The sequence below is a fragment of the Anoplopoma fimbria genome, chromosome 9 (assembly GCF_027596085.1).
Source record: "Anoplopoma fimbria isolate UVic2021 breed Golden Eagle Sablefish chromosome 9, Afim_UVic_2022, whole genome shotgun sequence".
NCBI lineage: Eukaryota > Metazoa > Chordata > Actinopteri > Perciformes > Anoplopomatidae > Anoplopoma > Anoplopoma fimbria.
Window position 1 is genome coordinate 28,460,260 of NC_072457.1, and position 21,598 is coordinate 28,481,857.

A 21,598-nucleotide genomic window follows, 5' to 3' on the forward strand; every position below is an offset into this window, starting at 1 on the left:
GTTGCAAAACAACTATTTTACTGACATCAGAGGAACACTAACAGGAACATATTAACTCAAGTGCACCGTATCGAATCCAAGCTGCAACGTCGTTTCATAAATATTTCAACTGGAACGTCAGTGGGGAGCAATAAAGATAAATAAACACAACGGGGAGGTTAACTACATGCCTAAACAGGGGACTTGTAACACTTTAAAGGAAGGCAATAAGGGTTTATATGTTGTTTCTATTTAACACCTGTTCATTATTAACATAATTTATACTGTAGAAACATGGTAATGCAACATGGCGGGCTCCTTTAAGAGGACCTGCTCCTCGTGTAGACAAAAAGGGCTCATTCTAAGCTTACAAAAACACAACGATTCTTAGATTCAGGTTATAATACACTAAAGAAAACATACTAATGAACATATATTCCATTTCCTGGGAATAAACCCCCCCTAAATCCTACACATTTAGACTGCTTTGTCTTCTCCTAATAGATCAGGAGGGACACACACATACACAAAGTCTTTATGTACAGTAAAACACCTTTAAACCTTAATTTATAGCAGTTTGTATTCAAACCATCAGGTTTGAAGTTAAAGGGTTTTATGCATTTAATTTTTGAATTAAGGGATAAAACCTGCAACACCCTGAATGTGATGTTGACCTTTGACCTCCAAGAGTTGAAAAATTATACCTAAAAAATACTATTTCATTTTTACATTAATTTAGCATGCATGTCTTAAAGATAGGTTTTGATTTGTTTTAAAGTCTATCTTACTACAATCCTCACATGCCCGTATATACATTGAAAGAGTTTGTGCTCACTTATCACTCCTCCTGTTCATACTGCCTGTGTGGAGATCACTTGCGAGCCAACTCCAAGTGATCTCGACCCCATACTCCACAGTCCTCATTCTAGCTAATTTAGAGGCTTTAGGCTTTATTATGTTGATGCTACAGATACATTTCACACAGCTGGTACTGTGCTGTTTCATCAGGATTCATGCCCAGTCTGCATTTTCAATGTAAGCCAACATTATGGGAGCTCCAGCAGCAGCCTGACAGACAAACAACACGTTAAAGCTGTGGTGAGTGAGGTAACCTGCAGTCCTTCGTGGTGGTTATTAAGTGGATTAACCCCTTTAGATTAGTCTCAGCCATTTCTCCCATCTGTCTACTGTTACACCACAGAGCTGCTACTGTACAGCCACCACAAGACCCACACCCACTCTCTCACATACACACACACACACTGAACAAACGCTTGCTAACATGCTTACATTTTCTGTATGCTGACCTGTTCACACAGTGACCTCTGTCTTACATTCAAGAAAACACGCACACATCCTCTAATCTGTGATTAGTCGTTAGTTATTATTCCCAGTTGAGTGAACAGGAGACATGCAACTCCTGTTGCTGTTATGCATGTCCTCCATACTGACAGCTTAAGACTAAATGCTTTTTTTCATTTATTTTGTGTCTTCTTATAGTCCTTTTGTATCACTTTGTGATCGTTTAATTGACTTTCCAACAATTAATGTTATAAGTATGTTTACTATGATTTTTTTCAAAGTGATTAAACTTATTTTAATAAAAGCCTAAATCCATGTTGCAATGATTTTCATTTTTTGTAGAAGGCCACAGAAGATCATATCCCTCCTGATTCATTTCTTTATCAGCAGCATGATTAGATGTAAACTTACAATATAATCTTAAAATATCCCTATATCTTTCCATCACTCATACACACATTTGTTATTTGGTATCTGCTAGAACTAGTGGGGAAGCAAAAAAAAAGTACAAATTTAACAAAATATTTTATATTTAATTTAATTTTGGGGATATTTAATTATAATTGGTTTCCAATTTCTTATATGTAAAGCCTGGTTGGTATTACCACCATAACTCATAAAGCAACACACATATAAAGTGCACCCAAACTCTGATCTTGCCAGCATTTCACCGAAATGTGGAACCACAGCAACATGCTCAATTCATGCTGCGGTGCTCTCTGGTCAGGAAAATTTGATATTTCAAGGCAAATTGAAATTAAGCATGATTATCTAATTATTCTAATTATCCACGCGACTCTTCACTGTCGCGTGGAAGTCGGGTACAGTGCCTGTGGAGTGGCAGACCGGGGTGGTGGTTCCCATTTTCAAAAAGGGGGACCGGAGAGTGTGCTCCAATTATAGGGGCATCACACTGCTCAGCCTCCCCGGGAAAGTTTACTCCAGGGTGCTGGAAAGGAGGCTCCGTCCGATTGTCGAACCTCAGATTCAGGAGGAGCAATACGGATTCCGTCCTGGACGTGGAACAGCGGACCAACTCTTTACCCTTACAGGTCTGTTGGAGGGGGCATGGGAGTTTGCTCATCCAGTCTACATGTGTTTTGTGGACTTGGAGAAGGCCTTCGACCGTGTCCCTCGGGGAGTCCTGTGGGGGTACTGCGGGAATATGGGGTACCTGGTTCGTTACTACGAGCCATTCGGTCCTTGTATGACCAAAGTGAGAGCTGTGTCCGGATACTCGGCACAAAGTCGAGCTTGTTCCCAGTGCGTGTTGGCCTCCGCCAGGGCTGCCCATTGTCACCAATCCTGTTTGTGATTTTCATGGACAGGATTTCAAGGCGCAGCCGGGGGAGGAGAGTTTCCGGTTTGGGGACCTCAGAATCACATCCCTGCTTTTTGCAGATGATGTGGTTCTGTTGGCTTCTTCAGAACGTGACCTTCAGCACGCACTGGGGCGGTTCACAGCCGAGTGTGAAGCGGTCGGGATGAGAGTCAGTACCTCCAAGTCTGAGGCCATGGTTCTCTTCCGGAAAACGGGGATTGCACCCTCTGGGTTGGGAGTGAGTCACTGCCCCAAGCGAGGGAGTTCAAGTATCTCGGGATCTTATTCACGAGTGAGGGTAAAATGGAGCGGGAGATGGACAGGCGGTTCGGTGCAGCGTCAGCAGTGATGCGGGCGTTGTACCGGACCGTTTTGGTGAAGAAGGAGCTGAGCCGAAAGGCAAAGCTCTCGATTTACCAGTCCATCTACGTTCCAACCCTCACCTATGGTCATGAGCTTTGGGTAGTGACCGAAAGAATGAGATCGCGAATACAAGCGGCCGAAATGAGCTTCCTTCGTAGGGTGGCTGGGCTCAGCCTTAGAGATAGGGTGAGGAGCTCAGACATCCGGAGGGAGCTCGGAGTAGAGCCGCTGCTCCTTCGCGTCGAAAGGGGCCAGCTGAGGTGGCTCGGGCATCTGATCAGGATGCCTCCTGGACTCCCCCGAGGAAAACAAACTATTATTTGCATCACAATGTGAGCAACTACCAAACTTCTGATGATTTGTTTTTTGCTGCAGGTCTAATTTCTACCATTAAAAAGAACAAACGCTCCATGAAACACAAATCATGTAAAACTAATTTCAGCAGCTCAAGAGTGAATCCTCCGGGAGTCTACCCGAGCTGAACTGAGACTAATTTATATTCGTAATACCAGTTGACTGAATGGGTGGTCAGCCTATCGATTCATTCAACAGTCTGTAATCTCATGCCAGGGAAATGGCCTGATCTGGCCTTGTGCAAACGGGAAGTCATTAGGACTCAATTAGCCATGAGGCCCCAGGGCAGAGGAGGACAACAAGAAACCACAAGTGAAGAAAAAGAGAATGTACTCTTCCCTCAGGGAAAAACAAACGCATGTGAGTTGAGTATCACTGAAACATCCTGCAGAGCTGTCAATGTGTATAAAGTTGATCACACAAACGAACAATGGATCTGTTTGCCATTTGATGCAGTTAAACTGAAGAAAATAAACCATTAACAACACCACATTCGGCACACATAGGCCAACACAGGCTTGATAAACTGTAGTTACGGCAGATAAAAGGGAGAGAAATAAATAAATAACAAGGTTAAAAAGCATTAAACAGAGGAGAGTATATTTTATAGTTCAAGTATATTTTAGCCTCGAAACCAGCAACACACATATTTGCATTGTGCATTGAGAAATCTAACCTCTCTCCTCCTGACAGTTAAGTGTGAGTGTTCAAAATATGGAAATTAAAGCTCCAATAACATGCAGCAGAACTGGCCAGACGGGTCACAACCTCCCACTACCACTACCCGAACTACCACTACACACGAACACACACGTACACACACACACACACACACACACACACACACACACACACACACACACACAGTGACATCTGTCACTTTGACCCCTGACCTCCCACTGTTTACCGTTTCATCAGGGTAGAGGCATGAGAACAACCCCGCTGACCCGGGTCTCCTCGCCTCACTCACTCTTAGCAACGTTTCTGCAGATATTTTGTCTCATCTCAGTCTGCTGAGACAACATTGTTTCCCCCCACAGGTTTTAACTGAGCATGCTTTACATTGCTCAAAATGCAGGTCACCCTGAAAAGACTGGATGATTGACTGGAGGATTAACCAGTTTGTTTGTCTTTGTATGGTAAACTGTGCAGTGAGCAAAGCAAAACAAAATATCAACGCAATGGACTTTGGCTCCACCTGGTGATCATCTATAATCAGTGTGTTTTCAGAGTTTCAGTTGTAGTTTCAGTGATAGTCAGTCTCTAGCCAATGTCCCTAAACCAGAGCCCTTTAAATCTTACAAATAATAATTATAAAATGTAAGCTTAATTTAATGTTAATCATAACATCAGCCTTTGCTTTTTTCCTGGACTCCAGAAACTCCAAAATCATTAGCAGAATCAGGTATTGGCAAAATATGTGTGCACTTACAAGAAATTTGACTCTGTAAATATAAATACAATATAAATAAATAAAAAAAAGTACCAATGACCAACAATAAAATAAGAAAACGTAAATTCAAATGTTCTGTAAGTTGTACACAATAGAAAAAAGAGCAAAGATATAAATATTGAATGGATATACATAAACTGGATTATTATATACAGTATGTATATAAAGATGTCTACATATTGTATACACAGTGACAGAAATATACATATTAAAACCAAATAAAGATATAAAAAATAAAATACAATTACCACCTTGTGGTTGTATGCCTCCGCCAACCAGTCAAGCTGCAGTTTACATCCATCTGTGTCCAAATTATAAGTAGTGAAGAACTTGAATGAATTTTGATTACATTTTAATATATTTTGGCAAATTAAGTTTATCACTATATTAACATGTATGATTCAAGTGAATAATTCCCAGTGAATAACATATTGTCACTTAGAGACTATTTGTTACAGAGGACTGATACAGAGCTTCATCACATCGTGGAACCCTTCTCATTCTCAATATACAAGCTGTGGCAGGTTGGCAGCTGGTTGCAGAGAGAAACAGGATATAAGGATATAAAACATGACTTGATTAGTCAAACTGTGTTGCTGTTGTTCTGCTGAATGTCTATTAGTGTGTAAGTTCGCTGAGAGAAAGAGCAATCATAGTCAAACTCCTTGTATGTGTTCACATGCTTGATGAATAAGGCGGATTCTGATGGAACAAAGTTGTAGTCATGACTTCAAACAGATGTGGCTGCAAAAAGCTACAAATTCTAAAACGTGGATGCTTCACACACAAACCTCCAACGCCGCAGCACAGAATATCACCACAGTTTTAAGGTGGTTTAGAGTCACTTATTCAGTATCTGACTAAATCAGATGAATGGTTACAAACTCCCCCGCTGATCCCAAGTTAAGGCGAAAAAGAACATTATGATGTCGCAATGAAGTTGACCTTGTCCATATAAAATGTAATGACATTTCTGTAAAATGACATCATCAGTGAGGTCTTGAGTTATGGCCAATTCCCTCCAAGTGTTCCTGAGATATCACCCCAAAAAATAAGGTTTCCATGACAACCGTGGCCAGAGACAATATGTTTTCTAATGATGAAATCAAAACACCATTATAAATAGTAAATTGGCTTTATTAGTCACATTAATACTTATTATAGTGCATCCATTAAACTTTAAAAATAAAGAATCTGTTGAAATAAAATATTAGAACAAAGACATGTAGGCTTCAATAACAACTTGCAAACTTCACTTACACTTCAAACATACTGGTGAGAACGACCATTAAAATCTAGTAATAATACATTGGACAGACATTAAGACTGATGGACAGAGCAGAGGTCACTCTATCCATTCCTCCTTCATACTTTATATATTTATTGCAGCTGCCAGACCTTTGCTAGAAACCTTTCACCTGACTTTCAACAAACCACAGCAGCATTAAAGCCGCACACAGAGATGCAAAATCCTGCCCAAAACTGAGGAGAAACTTCACCAGGGTGGTAAATGTTTTTTGTTCATTTTAAACAGGAATGTGAACCCCTCTACAATCTGACTTTACCTTCAAACCAGTTGTCTCTTATAATACTTACAGAAAACTTCCTTAAGAGCTCTGGGGAGGATTTTACATCACTGAAATGATTGTACATAAAATTCACATACACAGACACTTCATTTTCACATACATGAACCATTCTTCAGATTGATCTCATCCACAGCCTCACAGGTGGAGTGAGCTTCATACCACTCCTAGTAGAAGGTCTGTTTTAATTTAACAGCCACATGATTACAGACTGCAGTGACCAGCAGCCTGAATCACAGCCTTCATCATCACACTTCTACATCAGCTATACAACTCCTATTCAAACCCTTTGACATAACTGCCACAGTCCAGAGTCTCCTTTACAGCAGACAGTTAAAAGTTAGCTTTCTTCATTCAAAATAATCCAAACTTCAGTTGAGTTTATGCGACCACAAAGCTATTTAAGTACACTAAACAGTTTAGCATGAACACTGTAGAGAGAAACAAAACAAACACTCAAAACACATTTTCCTCTTTGCCCCTTATGCTCTAAAAGCTGAATACTGAAATGCATTTAATAATTTAAATTGATAACATTTTATTAAGTTAAAATAAAACATTTAAATCCTCAACTAGAAGACGACTGAATACTTATTACAGACAAATGGAAACTCAATGAAGAGTCCAAACAGTGTTTCAAACACCATTTGATTTAAGGGAGTCTCGTTGCTCTTGGATGCCGACTGAAATGTTGACTCATCAACTAACAGTACGCGTGTTCCCACACTCTGCTTTGCGTAGTTAATAGTTAGTTACTCATTCAGCCACACAGGCAGAAGGAAAAGTCCCACATCTGCTGTACGAGTCCAAGTTTTCATCCTCATCCTGTTTGTCCTGTGTGAATGTTGGTTCATTTATCCAAAGATGTTTTGATGTTTAAGATGATAGTGAACAAAATGAGAATCCCTTTGTCTTTCTCAGTATCTTTGCGGTGTCTCTCTTCTGTGTACTTGGACATCTCTCTCTTCTTGCATTACTCTTTTAACAGTCCAGAGTAATTCTTGGTTTTACACATTTCACTGTTGCTCCCTTCATGAAAACTCAGGATTACTTTTCAGCATTGATTGCTTGTGAGTCTTCCTTTCAGCGTGGCTCATATCTGCTCTACAGAGAAAATCTCACGTTGATGAGAGGATACAAACGGCCATCAAAGTGTTGTTGGGCTGTTGTTTGCAGATGAGTTGCCCCCTTTTCGTATTCTAGATGAACTCCTAACATTAAGCCGGCAGAGATGCTTGTCACTTGGCGTATCGGCTCTTGGGTTGAGCTCCAGGACTGGAGGAGGAGCCCAGACGTCTCCCGTGGCCCCTCCAACGCCGACGTAGCACAAAGTCGTAGTTGTCGGAGGTGCACATGGCATAAAACACGTTGGCTTTGTCGGGGATCTGAAGATCTGAGGCAGAAAGAGGAATGAAGTGGTGCAATTTGTTTTTCCATCAGCCTACTTCATCTGCTTCTATTTGAGTTAGTGATTACAGATTTTTTAGAAATGTCTGCATTTTAAATCTATTTAGAACAAATAACAGCATTATTGAACGCAACAGAAATATAGGAGTTTTCCAGCTTCAAAAAGATTAGCTAAACCGTTTTATGCCTTGCAGCTGATTTGCATTATCGTTTATTGAAGGCAGTTTGGGTGAAGGAGCTGGTTTTTGCTTCCTAAACAATAGATTTCCTGACATTTGGCAGTTCATGTGTTTCAGAGGCCAAAACTTTTTCTGCTACGTCTTTAAATATAACATTTAGGCAGTTCACACATGAAATTTTCAAGGTGGATTTTTCTCTTTAGTATAAACAGGAAACAGAAGTATTAGACTGACGGTTGCAGCAAGTTTTAGTTCTGATGCTGCTCGACTGGCAGTTCATAATCAGCTTTAGATACTACATGTCGCTGGTGGTCTTGGATATAATCAAAAGTTACTAACAAAAAGAGAAACCTTGTGTGCAAAGAAACAGGAAATCAGGCCTTAGAGTTAAACTCTGAGCATGTTTTACATTCAAACATTAGACTGCTTGAGGAAATGCCTGAGGAGAAAATATTCACCTTTTCCATTGTTGAGCATCTGGCAGAGGTTGAAATTTTGGCAGCCGACATCCTCAATGTTGTGTTTTTCAAGAGCCCTCTCGATCACCTGACGCGTGTGGTCCTGACTGGTCAGCTGGAGATGAAGCAGACAGCCAGACGTCAAAATACAACCAAGACCCTCATTCAGAATAACAGCAAAGCAGCCTATTTGCAGATGCCAAAGAAAAATAAATTAACTTTTAGATTTTTGATCATGCACAAATCTTTGGTGTCATTTTTAAATACTTTTTAATGAAACACGTCAGTTTTCTTTCCACATAATGAGGCTGATAAAAACAATGAAGAAATATTAACTCCTTCCTCTTCTTCTGTCTTTTCACTTTGTTTTATTCTTATACCTTCCTTTTTCAGAAAGTATTTAGACTTGAGTCAACCAAAAACAATCTGTCTGACATCAGAAACACAACATTGTTTTTACCAGAATGCTCTTGTAGACGTTTCCATTGCAAACGGACTCCACGCTGACCCTGATGATACACGAGTCAGCAACCTGTTTGTTGTAGACGGGCAGCACGGCCTGAGAGGAGCAGCAGGACGACAATGACTCTGGGCTCAGGGCCAGAGAGGAAGAGCTGAGGTCTGGATGGGAGGAGCCGCAGGAGGAGCTGGAAAGACTGGGAGAGGAAGACGTGGAGCTGGAGGAGAAATCCTCTGCAACATTGTGGAGAGAGCCTGAGAGAGACTGAGGGAGGGGGAGAGAGGGAGGAGAAAATATGAATACAGCGGAAACCTCTTATGGTGATCACGTATGCCGGGGTCAAATTAATGACTTTTTCAAAATACTGTACTGTGTATAATCCAAATACACTATAATACAGTACTGTACATAAGTTTCACTGCTGATAGAGCACCTTGAGTTTGAGTCTTAGAGGGGAGGGCTGGGGGACAGAGAGGTCCTCCATCTCTGAACCGCTGGAGCCAGAAGATGACACACTGATCTGGTCAGAGTGGGTCTTTCTCAGGGAGTTGTCGCTGCCTGTTCGTAACCTACACACACACACACAAAAACACAAAAACACAGTTTAGATGTGTACCTATTACTGTAAAATCTATTTAAATCCATTTTAGAAGTCTTGCCAGATAAAGATTTGAGAACCATTTAAAGGACTCATTAACTACTCCACTTGCTTGAATTAAAAAATGTAATCTGGCTCACGTATTTCATGACTATGTGTAATAAAAAACCATTAACATTACAAATTCAAAGTCCTCTGGGACTGAAAACACATACATACAAGGGGCTGAGGATTTATATCAGAGCAGTCAGCTGGGGTTATATGTTACAGGCTGGATGTGGTTTTTATCCAGACTTACAAAGTGAGTTTCTTAGTCAGCAGACGACTGCTCCAACTGTTGGGAGAGCTGGGACAGGGGTCAACTGGAGGCTCCAGATCACGAGACAGCTCATAGCTTCAATAGACAGAGAAGGTGATTTTAGGCAATGAGAGATGAAAAATTCAAGAAATGTGCTGTAGAATGGTTTATACGCAAGTTATCCTGATACAATGGTAGGATTGGCAATTGTACACATAAAATTGGCCGCTGCTCTGACCATCATCAATTATCATCATTATTTTACTTCTTCTCTATTTCTATGGTCTCACCTCTCCTGGTCTGTAAGCAGTGTGTGGCCCTGCAGCCAGGCGGTGATATAAGGATTTACTGGGAGGCTGTAGCGGGAGCAGGAAGACTGAAGCTGTCGAATCTGAGAGAGAATCTCAAACTCCTACAAGAGAAATAAATAAAAACGAGCACAGATTAAATCAAAGAACAGAACAAAACATGGCAGAACCTAAAAATATCTTACACGTAAGCACTTATAATTAAATAGAGAAAAACTATAGTCATTCATAAAAAACACCACAAGGTGGCGACACCTACCCGTCTTCGCTTCTCAAAGTTGATGAGTCCGCCCTGTGAAAAAACAAATAGTGTTACAAATATGGTACAGAAAAAGCACAACTATTCAGAACAGACTGAAACTACAGGAGGGTTTGGGTGTGAGAAGTGTCCTCACCTCCACAGTGTCAGTCAGAGCTGTATCCAGCATGGTGAGGACAGTCAGGTAGGTGCCCAGGTACGGCACAACACCACTGCTGAAGCTCTGAGGTCACAAAATAAAGAGGCATTTTTTATATTTTGTTAATCACTATGGCTGCACAATTTAAAAAAAAGAGAACCAACTTATTACTAATTCATTGTAAATATTTAATTTAACATTTTTGCAATAAGAACAAATTTCATCAGTACTCTTTAATGTTGCACTAATAGAAAACTAGAATGAGGTAAGAAAGATAAAGAAACTTGAGCTCACTATATGTCATGTCAATGAAAAGTAGAAATGTACACAAACAACAGGAGACATAAGACCATCACTATTTAAACAGAGTGAATAGGGGGGTATAAAACATTTTGCCAACAGCTCCACCCGGACTAAGTAAACTGCCTAACTGTGAGAAACTTTGCACACACGTCAGCTTTTACACCGTTAACCTGCATAAGGGGGAAAACTAACAGTCATGCCAGCTATTTGTGTAATAACAAACTGAAAACAGAGAGGGAAGTGGAAATATGGTGTCTATTTTAGAAAATTAGCTTGAAAACATGTGACTTTTAGGGAAGTAGAATTGATGATCCTGGCACAGAAAAAGAAACCACTGCTTTTCTTTTTTTAGCGGTTTATGACACATTCATTATATTTTTGGTAGTCAGACCTGAAATTAAAGAACCTCATAAGTTATTTCAAAACAAAATTATGAAGAGTTTCTTACAAGTCTGGATGCTGAGCCCGGGGTGGCACTGCCATCTGAATGAGTCCCATCCTGCCGAAAATAGACAACATGCCATGTCAACTTCAATGAAACACAATTAATATAATAAGTATGAGATGACAACAAGCACATACGTAATACACATTGTTTTTTTAAGGGTGGAGTGCCTGCTAACAGGGTGTAGCTGGCTGTCTCTGCAGTAAATACTAGTCAGGGCATAACAAACCACTTTTAATTGTAGTTTTATTGTGTTGGCTGCCAAGAATGACCGTTTCATTATTCTATAGAAACTGGGCTGCTGATAACAGCCCTAAATACACATTGTTATCAATTGTTTTTCACGGTGAACAAAGGACACAGGATGGCAGGTGAACTGGAGACTTAACATTCATTCAATGTTGTGATTGAAAGAAGTATGAGATTAGACCAATAAAAGGGCAACTAATTAACTAAGTAATAGAAATTACATGTTCACATGTGTGTTTTAATTATACACTAAGGCTTTAACTTAAAAATATTTTCCTTATTGCTTATTCTGTAGATATTTCGATTAATTAATAAATTCCAACCTAATGTGAAAAAAATATGAAAAAATGTCCAAGGTGAGGTCTTTATATATTTTGTTTTGTCTTATCAACACTCCAAAACCGAAAGATATTTTACAATGATATATAAAACAGAGAAAGGCAGCAAATCCTCACATTGGAGAAGCTACAAACAGAAAATGGTTAATTCAATCAGAAAAACACCCATCCACTCATGCCTCTGATCATAGCTGGAAAATCATAATAAGTACACAGATCTTCTCCTCATTAAAATCAGTCAAAACCACCAGTCTTCTTCATTTACTTCAGACACACATGCAGTTACCTCCACAAGGATCTCCCTGCTGGTCAGCACACAGTTCACATCAGGGAAAGTCTCACTCAGGTGGTCAAAGGTGTTCATAGTTTCCCTGAAACCAAACAAATAACATCCGTAAGACAGTATTCTTTTTGTGTCAATGTTTACCTTGAACAGGGCTTCATGCTGAAAAGGGATAAATGATTCAGAGGAACCCATTATGGAAGTGATTTTCTATCTTTATTCACCTGTTTATTGTGTGCCCTAAAAGCGTTTTTGGTGTATTTCACAGAACTCTGTTTTGTAAGTTAAAGTGACTTGTAGTAGTTTGCTGACCTGCTTACGGCAGCCCAGGTCTTCTTGAGCCGATACACAGAGTTGGACTGCAGGGCTGAAAGGATGGCCCTCATAGAGGAGAAGTTCTTCAGCTCTCTGCACTCCTGCAAAGAGAAAATACAGTTATGTTGCGTTGTTTTGACAAAGTTATGTTCATTTATGCATTTGATGATAAACTAAATTCTTAATGTGTTCTGACCCTGACCTGAGCTATAGCAATCCAGCCCTCGATGATGCGAGCCCTGTGGGCAGGGCTGGTGTGGGAGCCGTGAGGTGAGCTCGGAGCAGTTGAGGGGTACAGGAAGTTAGAGGAGGAGCTGGGTGATGAGATGGGAGAGGAAGTGGAAGGGCTGGGAGAGGACGGGCAGAGGAGTGAGGTGATGACACGGTTGGTGACGGCGTTAAACTGGGAGATGGTGGCGCGGACGGTGGGCGCCAGGTTTCTGTTTTCCTTCTTGTCCCGTTGGGACCAGACGCAGCCCAAACAGTGGAAGGGCACCACTTTGACAAACAGCTCCTGAGGGACAGATGGTGACAAGGAGACACAATATGAATGAGTGACCCGCAGCGACACAGAAATGAGCTGTGAGATATTTGTTAATGAAACCTACAGCGTCCAAACGGGTCAGCTGCTCGGCCACTTCTCTCACAGAGAAGTCCATAAAGTTGTGTTTGTCTTCCTGATCTCTGTGCTCTTGCTGTAGTGATACACTGTTGCGATGTGACGCAGACTGGCTGCAATCTGTCAAACAAACCAATTCATAAATGACAACGAGACCGCATTTTATATTGTCTACAATCCATCATAATCACGTCTGCTTTTCCCCTGTACCTTGTTCCTTGAGCCTCTTGAGGAGGCTCTCTGCAGTCTGAGCCAAGCGTCTGAAACAGAGGCGATGCCGCAAGTGGACACACAACAGCCGGAGAGCCTGATACTGAGGGGGCTCTTGGAAGTCTTCACCGTATTCCTCGAGCCACAGCCGGATCACCGGGTATAAGGTACTGAAGAAAGGATCAGGGACATTAAATAGAGTTAGTTATAGTGTGTCAGTCCTCTACATGTTCAGGTTAATCCTTGAATCACATTAGAAGAACATTAGCATTAGTTGTAGCAGACGAATAAACAATAATAAAGTCTAGCAAAGTCTCATGTGGGATCAAAACTAGTCTTTGCTACATGGAGGAGTGACAACACTCACCTGCGTAGGCAGACAGTGTTATCCAGGTTGCTGACTGCGTCCTCTCTGTGTAATAAAAGGTAAAACACAATCAGCTGAGAGCTACATTTTAACGATTATCATCACATGAAGGGATGTTGACCTAGTGGTGATAGAAGACATCCTGTAAACAACAAATGTCCCAGGGTTGGGCCTCTATAACAGGTGGTTCATCCTGTGGAAATGTCCTGCAACACTCTGCATCCCTGCAGAGACACTGTGGCCTTAAGTCAAGGTCTCACTACACGACTTTCAAAGTCATCGTATCGCTGTACTGTGCACAATACACAACTGGCTGTCTTGTTGTTGGGACTCTTAAAGTCGTTGTGGTTTTCACACTACATGACTGCCCGGAGAGAGAGGGGTCACACACTACAAGGTCTTTCACCTGAAGGAATCCGAGATGAGGTCTCCAAAGAGATTTTGAGCAACAATAAAAGCTGTTAATATGTCACTTTGTTAAGTTTGAATATGTTTTAGAGCAAGAAAGTAACCAATTTTCCAATAGGTGTTCAGTTCATCAAAATAATACCTGTCATTTCCTGCAACGATTTCAGAAATTTGACGGCGCCGCTGGCCTTGTCATTCGCTCCAAAAACTTGATGAGCCATCAGGGCTAAAAACTTGAAGTGTGAACTTGCCATTACAGAGTGTTGGATGTAAATAGACAAATGTTTCCCTCATGGATAAATTATTATATAATAAAAATAAATATGCAGTATAACTCAGTTTTAGAACCTGGTAATTCTCTCTCCTGCATCAAAACATGACACAAATGATAAAAAAAAAAACAAGATAAGTAAATTGTAATTTATACAGCAACTATCAGGTTTAAGAGCAGGCTGTTCACAGGTTAATGCCACAAAATCTTACATCTTCTACAAAATCCTTTAAAGCTAAAGAGGGAAACCTGTTCCCAGGTTGTCCTGAGGCTGACCTCACATAAAGCTCACAGGAAATCTGTTGCCACCAGCACCACAGATATGAGGGCGACTGTTTGACAAATAATATATCAACTGAGCAGCACTAATAACCACAACCTGGACACAGGCAGCCATTTTCAGTACATTCAGCCAAAGGTGAGCTGAGAGAGACAAAAACCCTAGAAATGTATTGAATGCATTCCTCACTCTCAGTCAAATTAAATCTCAGTGTTTCAGATTTCTGAGCTTCAGTTGGATGAAGAAGCACCTCCGCTGGGTGTGGAGGGTGTAGTCATGACCACACTGGAATGGAACAAAGCTCCGCACTGCTTTGTTTAGTTCATGACGATAACGCCCATCATAGAAACTTGCAAAGTGTCACTAGAGATTTGCCTTGTGAATAGCTGAGGCGACATAAAGAATGTTGTTCAATAGCTGACTTCTTTGAAAAAGTATTTGTGCTTCTGGAAAAACCTGGTTATGCTCCACTTACATACAGTGATGACCTTTCTAAAAGTAGCACATGGTGGATAAACAAATCAATGTCAATAAGTTAAGAAGGAGAAATTAAAGCCTGTATGAGGCTTCTGATAAGTTCAAAAAGGTTTTAAAGTATGTGAAAATACAATTAATATATGTTTAACATGGTTTTCCCATGTAAAAAGGTAAATAAACACTGAAAAGGGCATGGAGGTGCCTTGCCTCTCCCACCACAGCTGATCTTGGTAAAAATGGTTATCTTCTAGCTGGCAGTGACCAGCAGTGTTAGTGGTTGTGAAAATGGGCTCGGGCGACTTGTCGTTGTCGACAATTACATTGAGGTTTTTTGGGGGAGAAAGTGAAGGGAAGCTCCAGGGTCCAGTTTACATTTAAAAACTGCAAAAATCTTAATAATAAAAATGATCTTACAGTTTGCATGCAACCCCACCAAAAAAAGTAGTGCAATACTTTGACATTTTGTGGCTTTCTAGCCGAGAATAAGTTTCGACTGAGCTTCTCATCCAACTCATTTTTTTTTTTCAAAAGCAGCATCTCCATCAGGATAAATCTTAAGTGCTATACCGTGAAGATTCCTCTGTGAGTCAAACGGCAAAAAAGACCTCTAATGTGAGCTTGAAGACCAGCGGGTTGAACCATTATGTTTTGTTTTTTAACGTATGTCTCAGTTCAACAAAAGCCTGGTGTGGACGGCCTCTCACCTCTGAAACAGCAGCTCGATGAGGGTGTTGGTGGAGGTGAAGGCCCTGTAGGTGCAGAGGAAGACTCGGATGAAGTCGGGCTCCTGGTGCTCGGGGTGCAGCAGTTGGGTGATCAGGCGCTCCAGGGTGCCGGCCTTCAGCCTGCGCAACTTCACCGTGTGGTACTGAACGAAGCTGAAGGCTGTCGGGAGCTCCGGTGTGTCTGAGCTCGGCAGGACGGGCTCCCTGCGCAGCGTGACGCCAAACACAGCCCCGTCCTCCTCCTCCTCCCCCCACTCCTGCACCGGATCCTGCAGGACAGAAAGCAAGGTCATCAAGATCTGGCAAATAATACTCAAATACACGCGATACAGCCTTCTATTTTGTTCCTTTCTTCATGACATGGTAGATAACACAGACGTGCTTGAAATCTGACAGAAGCACATCAATTAATTTACTGAACTTTGAGAGAAACACTTTTAAGTTTGTCTTAATCCCCAATTGTTACGTAGCTTAACTATTACTTAAAACCCATGACAAATGAAATAAGCATTCGGACTGAGTCATTTAGTCAAACTCAATGTCAATCAACCTCATTCTTGAGATTCTGCTGGTGACCCAGCCTTGAACTCTGACTCAGACACCTGGTGACTGGACTGGTCACTGGGCAAAGACACATTCACTGGAATATCTGTTATTGTCCACAAACACAGAGACATTGTATCATACCATTACAGCATTTCTCCTCAATGTCATTTTTAATTTGTACAGGTTAAGAATAGCAACAGTCGTCGTCTCCCCTCAAACTAGATGCTACAAACTGTAGAGAAACAATGAAACTGTCCAGGTTTCACTGTCTCTTAGTTAGTGTGTAAGAAGTGTGACTCATATGACAACAACAACGTCACAATAATTGTAATGAAAATAAATATAAAAACAGCATTAGCTATATGTCAGGGTTTTTAATTTGATAAAGTACATCTCCTTATGTCATATCATTTTATGCTGCATTTTACAAAAGTAAAAATGTGTTACTAAACATGTTGTCAAGTATTGAAAATCTTATGTTGTGAAAGACATTTTACTTTTAGACATGGGAGCGGAGAAAACAAATACCTACAGGTGATCATTATTATCATATTTGGTGTGATAATAAACAATAATATCAAATTATGGCCAAACTCTAAGAGATTGATTTTTATTGTCACACCACATGGCAATTTAGTGGAAGAAGTTAACATGACACAGCGAGATGTGGCAAGAAAACCCATCATGACATCTCTCAACCATTTGATTTTGAAACAAAGCTATTTGATCTCAGTTGTGCCATTATTTATCTGTCTCTTCAATTACAGGATGTATACAGTGTTAGTTAAAGTACAAAAGGGGTTTGTTGACTGTTTGTCCATTCAGGTTATTATTAACACACCATATTTTGCACATATGTAACAACATAAGCAGAGGACAATTAAGAATAACTTATATCACGTGACAGAAACTCAGACAAAACCAGTGTGTTTAGCTGCAGGTGAATGAAACATTACATCCCTATAACAGATGTGGATTAAATAAATAAATACATTAGACATAATGGAATATTGTACAGACAACCTCGTGTGTTTCTGAAGGCATTTTAGTTGACATACCATCGATAAGTGCCATTTTCTCATGTCTGTCTTGTTCTCCGAGAGAGTAAATCCCAGAACCGTGTGTCTGTAAACTCCTTTTGTTTTGCTGCAAGTGATCAACCAGCAGCCCAGCTGGCAATTAAGCAATTAGCGCGGCCGTCATATTATAAACATGTTATATATATGTTTCATCTTTAAGAATGAACTGAACAAAGTCTGATGAAGTACAGGTCTGAACTGTGTCCACACCGACAGAGTGCCAGTGGATGGACCAGTCTGACTGTGGGAGGACTGGGAGGGAGCAGTGTTCCAGTGGGCGGGGCTAATGAGACGGACATGGGCGGGGCTTACGCTAACGACCAATGAGGATACGGGAAATAATATGAGCTGTAATTTAATTTAATTTAAAATAAATAAATAAATATGCCTTTGCAGTCAATCCTAAAATAAATACAGTACCAGTCAAAAGTCTGGACACACCTTCTCATTCAACTACTGTGAAGAATGTAAAATATAAAACATATTCTGGTTTGTTGAGCATTTGTTTGTTTACCACATAATTCCATATGTGTTCCTTCATAGTTTGGATGTCTTCAATATTAATCTACAATGTAGAAAAATAAAAATATATATATATAGAAAAACCATTGAATGAGAAGTGTGTCCAAACTTTTGACTGGTACTGTAAGTGAGACAAAACATATATAAATAAATGTATATAAAATATTTATGAGTCTAAATATTTCGACAAATAAGTGTTTTTATATTTAAAAAGGATGTTTTTCAAAAGACTATATAATTTAATCCAGGGGATTTTAATTTCCTAATGTGTCGCTAAAGCACCCTCCGCTAACTGAAGGTCCATCTCCAGAGCTGCAGTCATTCTCCTTCCGGCAGTACTGGTGTCTATGTTACTTTCAAAATGTAATTTATTACTTATTTGGAGGTCACAATAAGGTTTGTTTAGCATTTACACAGGTTTTTTCTTTTCTTTCTTTAAAAAAAACAACAACCTGTATGTTAATTCTCTTTTAACAACTAATTATAAAACAAGACATACCTCACAAAACCTTACAACTAAAATATTTATAACAGAGGCAAAGGGAACACAAGACAGATTACCTAAAAAATGAATAAATAAAAAAGGGCAGGGGCAACATTATCCCAGAAAGTGCACATAGTCACATCATCTTAAAGAGGTACTTTAAAGCTGCCCACTGATCGCCGGGAATTTGGCTCTGAGAAATGTTTGTATTTATTTATTAATGTCACATAAAAAAACAGACATACATGTCCTATCTGGCGGGAGGCAAAGAGCAAACCAGTGATCATTTGTAATCCCCTAACCAGATCTCTCATGGATTCACATCGTCATCACTTAATAGCATATCCGACTTCTGGGTAAAAGGCCCTGAACCCTATAAAAAGTTTCACTTTTTTCCCTTTCAGAATAGTTATCTTCTCAAAATAACAATTGAAATATAATTGCAATTATAATTCAAGTAGTACCCAAGGGGTTTTCTGAAAAAAGCAACAAAAATAACTTAAAACATCATCCTTTATACAGTTAACTGTACCAGAACTAGTTATGTTTGTTTGTCTTTAAATCAATCACAATCATCGTGGGCGTCGCTAAGAACACGATGCAGCGACTGTGCCCTCTCCAAAAATAGATGCACGAAATTTCATACGAGGAGGAAAATGCCATGTGAAATATGAGGCAGGCTGCTGATACCCACAGTCTACATGATGTGAGTCAGACTAATCTTGAATAAGGTATTCAACTCTGAGGTGTCCGTGGGTTCTAGCAGAACCAGTATTAGTATGAGAGATAAAAGCTGAGGGCTCGATAAATGGTCTGATGGTTTGTAGCCTGCGTCTCTCAGAGCCCACCAGTTGGTTTGCTGGAGATGAAAACACTCTCGCTTTTTTGTAAGCACACAACAAAAAAATGGAATCCCAACCCCACTTACTATAACCACCATGATGTTTGTAAGACCTTCAAATCTTACACAAAGCATTATGAGGTCTTGCAGCCTTCTTGCGGTGTTTTGAAATCCATGTGTGATAGTAAGTAAGTATGTGATACCAAAAATCTGAAACAAAGTGTGGCTGTATTCTAGCTTTATGTCCACCAAATGAATGACATACATTTTATCATTTTAGATATAATGTCTTAATTTTTTTCCTACAGAAACATATGGCCAAAATGTAAACATTAAAAAGACAAACTGTCCTCAAGCTCTCTGTCTGGATGAAGACCAGGCTCATTATAAAAACCACCAGTGATCATTTTACAGGAAAATATGCATGATGCAGAAGGAAATGTTCTGCCTGCTTTCGATGAGAAACTGGTTTCAGGCCAACATCAATATGCTAGGAACAGTACATTTCAGTGCCACTACCCGTAAAGAATCCAGTCGGGACAGTTTTTGTCGACAGCCTGGAGCTTATGTTCCTGCCCGTGGTGTGAGGGGCGTGGTCACTACATACCACATCAAACAGGTCTGTTCTGCTGCTTAACACTAACTTCAACATTGTGACGTCCAGGAAGCACAAAATGAGGAAATGTACAAATTAAGAGCTTTCAGTATTGAAAACACTGCATTTCTTTACATCCACAGACAAATTGACATACAGCAACACATTGGGGTACCATCTATAAGCTGAGCGGCTGGGACGTCTTTAACCAGGCCGTCCACTGCTCTTTCAGCTCAAAGAAAATAATGAGCTTTTTGTTTCTCTAATGAGTCTCTCTGAGCTGAAAAACTACAATCATTCTTCCATGTTTGCCCCTGCTGCCCAGCCTCTCTACGGACACTAAACAAAAGAGTATAGAAAGTGCCAGGAGATATCTCAATTAGTTCTCATTAGACACATGAATGGCTGATGAGGTGACAGGCAAGCAACAATCAGAGGCATGCATGCAAGATGATGCCAAAATACATGCGGGGTGAAGTTGTGTCTGATTATAAAAAGGCCTATTTTAGCTGGAAATTCACAGCACACCCACAGGAACACAATATACTTCCTGGAGAGTGTTTGCTGTATTCATCATTATCAGTGACAGTAAATCTCTGCTGGTGTGGATGATTGAAACAGTTTAGAGCTGAAGGGGAACAACAGGAAGACTTCCTAATGACGTAAACAATGGCTGAATGTATGAAAGCTGTCACGTCACAGATGTGTGTGTGTGAGTCATCAGTAGTAACTCCAGTTTCATACCAGATGACAATAAATACAGTTAATAATAAACAGTTAATCTAATCTAAGAAGGAGTCAATCAAAATGACAGCCAGTGAGAATCATTTAAAACAACACGACAACTACACTGAAAAAGGTAATGGGAGATTGAACGGTAGCATACTTCACTAATAATACACATACCCAGGCTTGTTATACGCAAACATTATTCGTGTTAGTATTGGGGCTATTTGACCAAAAAATCGGTTACTCAGCTGACCAGGAAATTAATCAAACACTATTTTGATAATTGATAAATCGTTTGAGTTGATTATCAAGAAAATAAACTACATTTTTGCTTTAGAGGTGAAACGACATCCATCCATCCATCGTGTTATATTTGACCAAGACCTTGGACAATAAAAGCGATGTTCACAGTGGAGGAACGTGTTTTGATGCTTTGACTTATTATTTCCATGCGTCACATCCGTACAACAAAACAGAAGTCAGGTAAGAGTTTTGTGATGTGTGATGTGTGATGTCTGATGAGAACAAGAGCCGCTGTCACAGTAAACTGCAACTATGGAACAAATCCCTTATTGACAATCACAGAAACCAGTGGAGTGGTTTTGTTTCTGACTCACCTCGTGTTGTCCATCTGTGTCTAACAACTGGAAGCTGGTCAGCCACACGCCGGGCTCTGTGTCCATGTGGACGTCCACGCAGTGACTCGGCCTGAGCCAAAGCAGCTTCTTCATCCTGCCCACCCGGCTGCGGAGGCTGCGGGACTCCCCTCCATCACCGCCTCCGTTCACAGGAATAATATTCCTCATCTCCAGCTCGGTGTCACGCTCACGGGCCCACTCACAACTCGTCAGATCTCTCCCACACCTGCTGCCTCATCTGTGCCAGGGAGGAGAGCGTGGAAGCATTAGACAGAGTCCCTCATAGTACCATTTCCATGCAATTTTGTTTGTCTATTACAACCACTAAAGAGGTGTCCAAGTCAGCTGTAAGCCGTAGCATTTAACACTTTTAAACATCCTGTTCCTCAATGTTAAAATCCAAAAGATCA

General features: G+C 40.4%; 1 protein-coding gene across 1 annotated transcript; it reads right to left on the reverse strand.

Annotated features, from left to right (window-relative positions):
• Positions 1-6,830: 6,830 nt before the first annotated feature.
• rgl3a (ral guanine nucleotide dissociation stimulator-like 3a) lies at positions 6,831-21,356 on the reverse strand. Its single transcript, XM_054604696.1, has 17 exons — positions 21,168-21,356; positions 15,734-16,023; positions 13,594-13,638; positions 13,227-13,396; positions 13,006-13,136; positions 12,600-12,911; positions 12,395-12,498; positions 12,086-12,170; positions 11,216-11,266; positions 10,462-10,548; positions 10,326-10,358; positions 10,049-10,170; positions 9,759-9,854; positions 9,296-9,431; positions 8,863-9,126; positions 8,403-8,517; positions 6,831-7,751 (listed from the first exon to the last, which is right to left on the reverse strand). Exons 1-17 carry the CDS (start codon positions 21,354-21,356, stop codon positions 7,597-7,599), a joined length of 2,385 nt encoding a protein of 794 aa, XP_054460671.1. The 3' UTR covers positions 6,831-7,596.
• Between the last annotated feature and the right edge of the window lie 242 nt (positions 21,357-21,598).

Excerpts from the sequence above, each read along its gene's own strand:
- rgl3a (XM_054604696.1), bottom strand. The coding sequence starts at position 21,356 with ATGAGGAATATTATTCCTGTGAACGGAGGCGGTGATGGAGGGGAGTCC. Across the intron at positions 12,912-13,005 it reads AGCTGACCCGTTTGGACGCT|GAGCTGTTTGTCAAAGTGGT; the intron begins GTAGGTTTCATT and ends TCTGTCCCTCAG. Across the intron at positions 12,171-12,394 it reads ACCTGGGCTGCCGTAAGCAG|GGAAACTATGAACACCTTTG; the intron begins GTCAGCAAACTA and ends GTTTGGTTTCAG.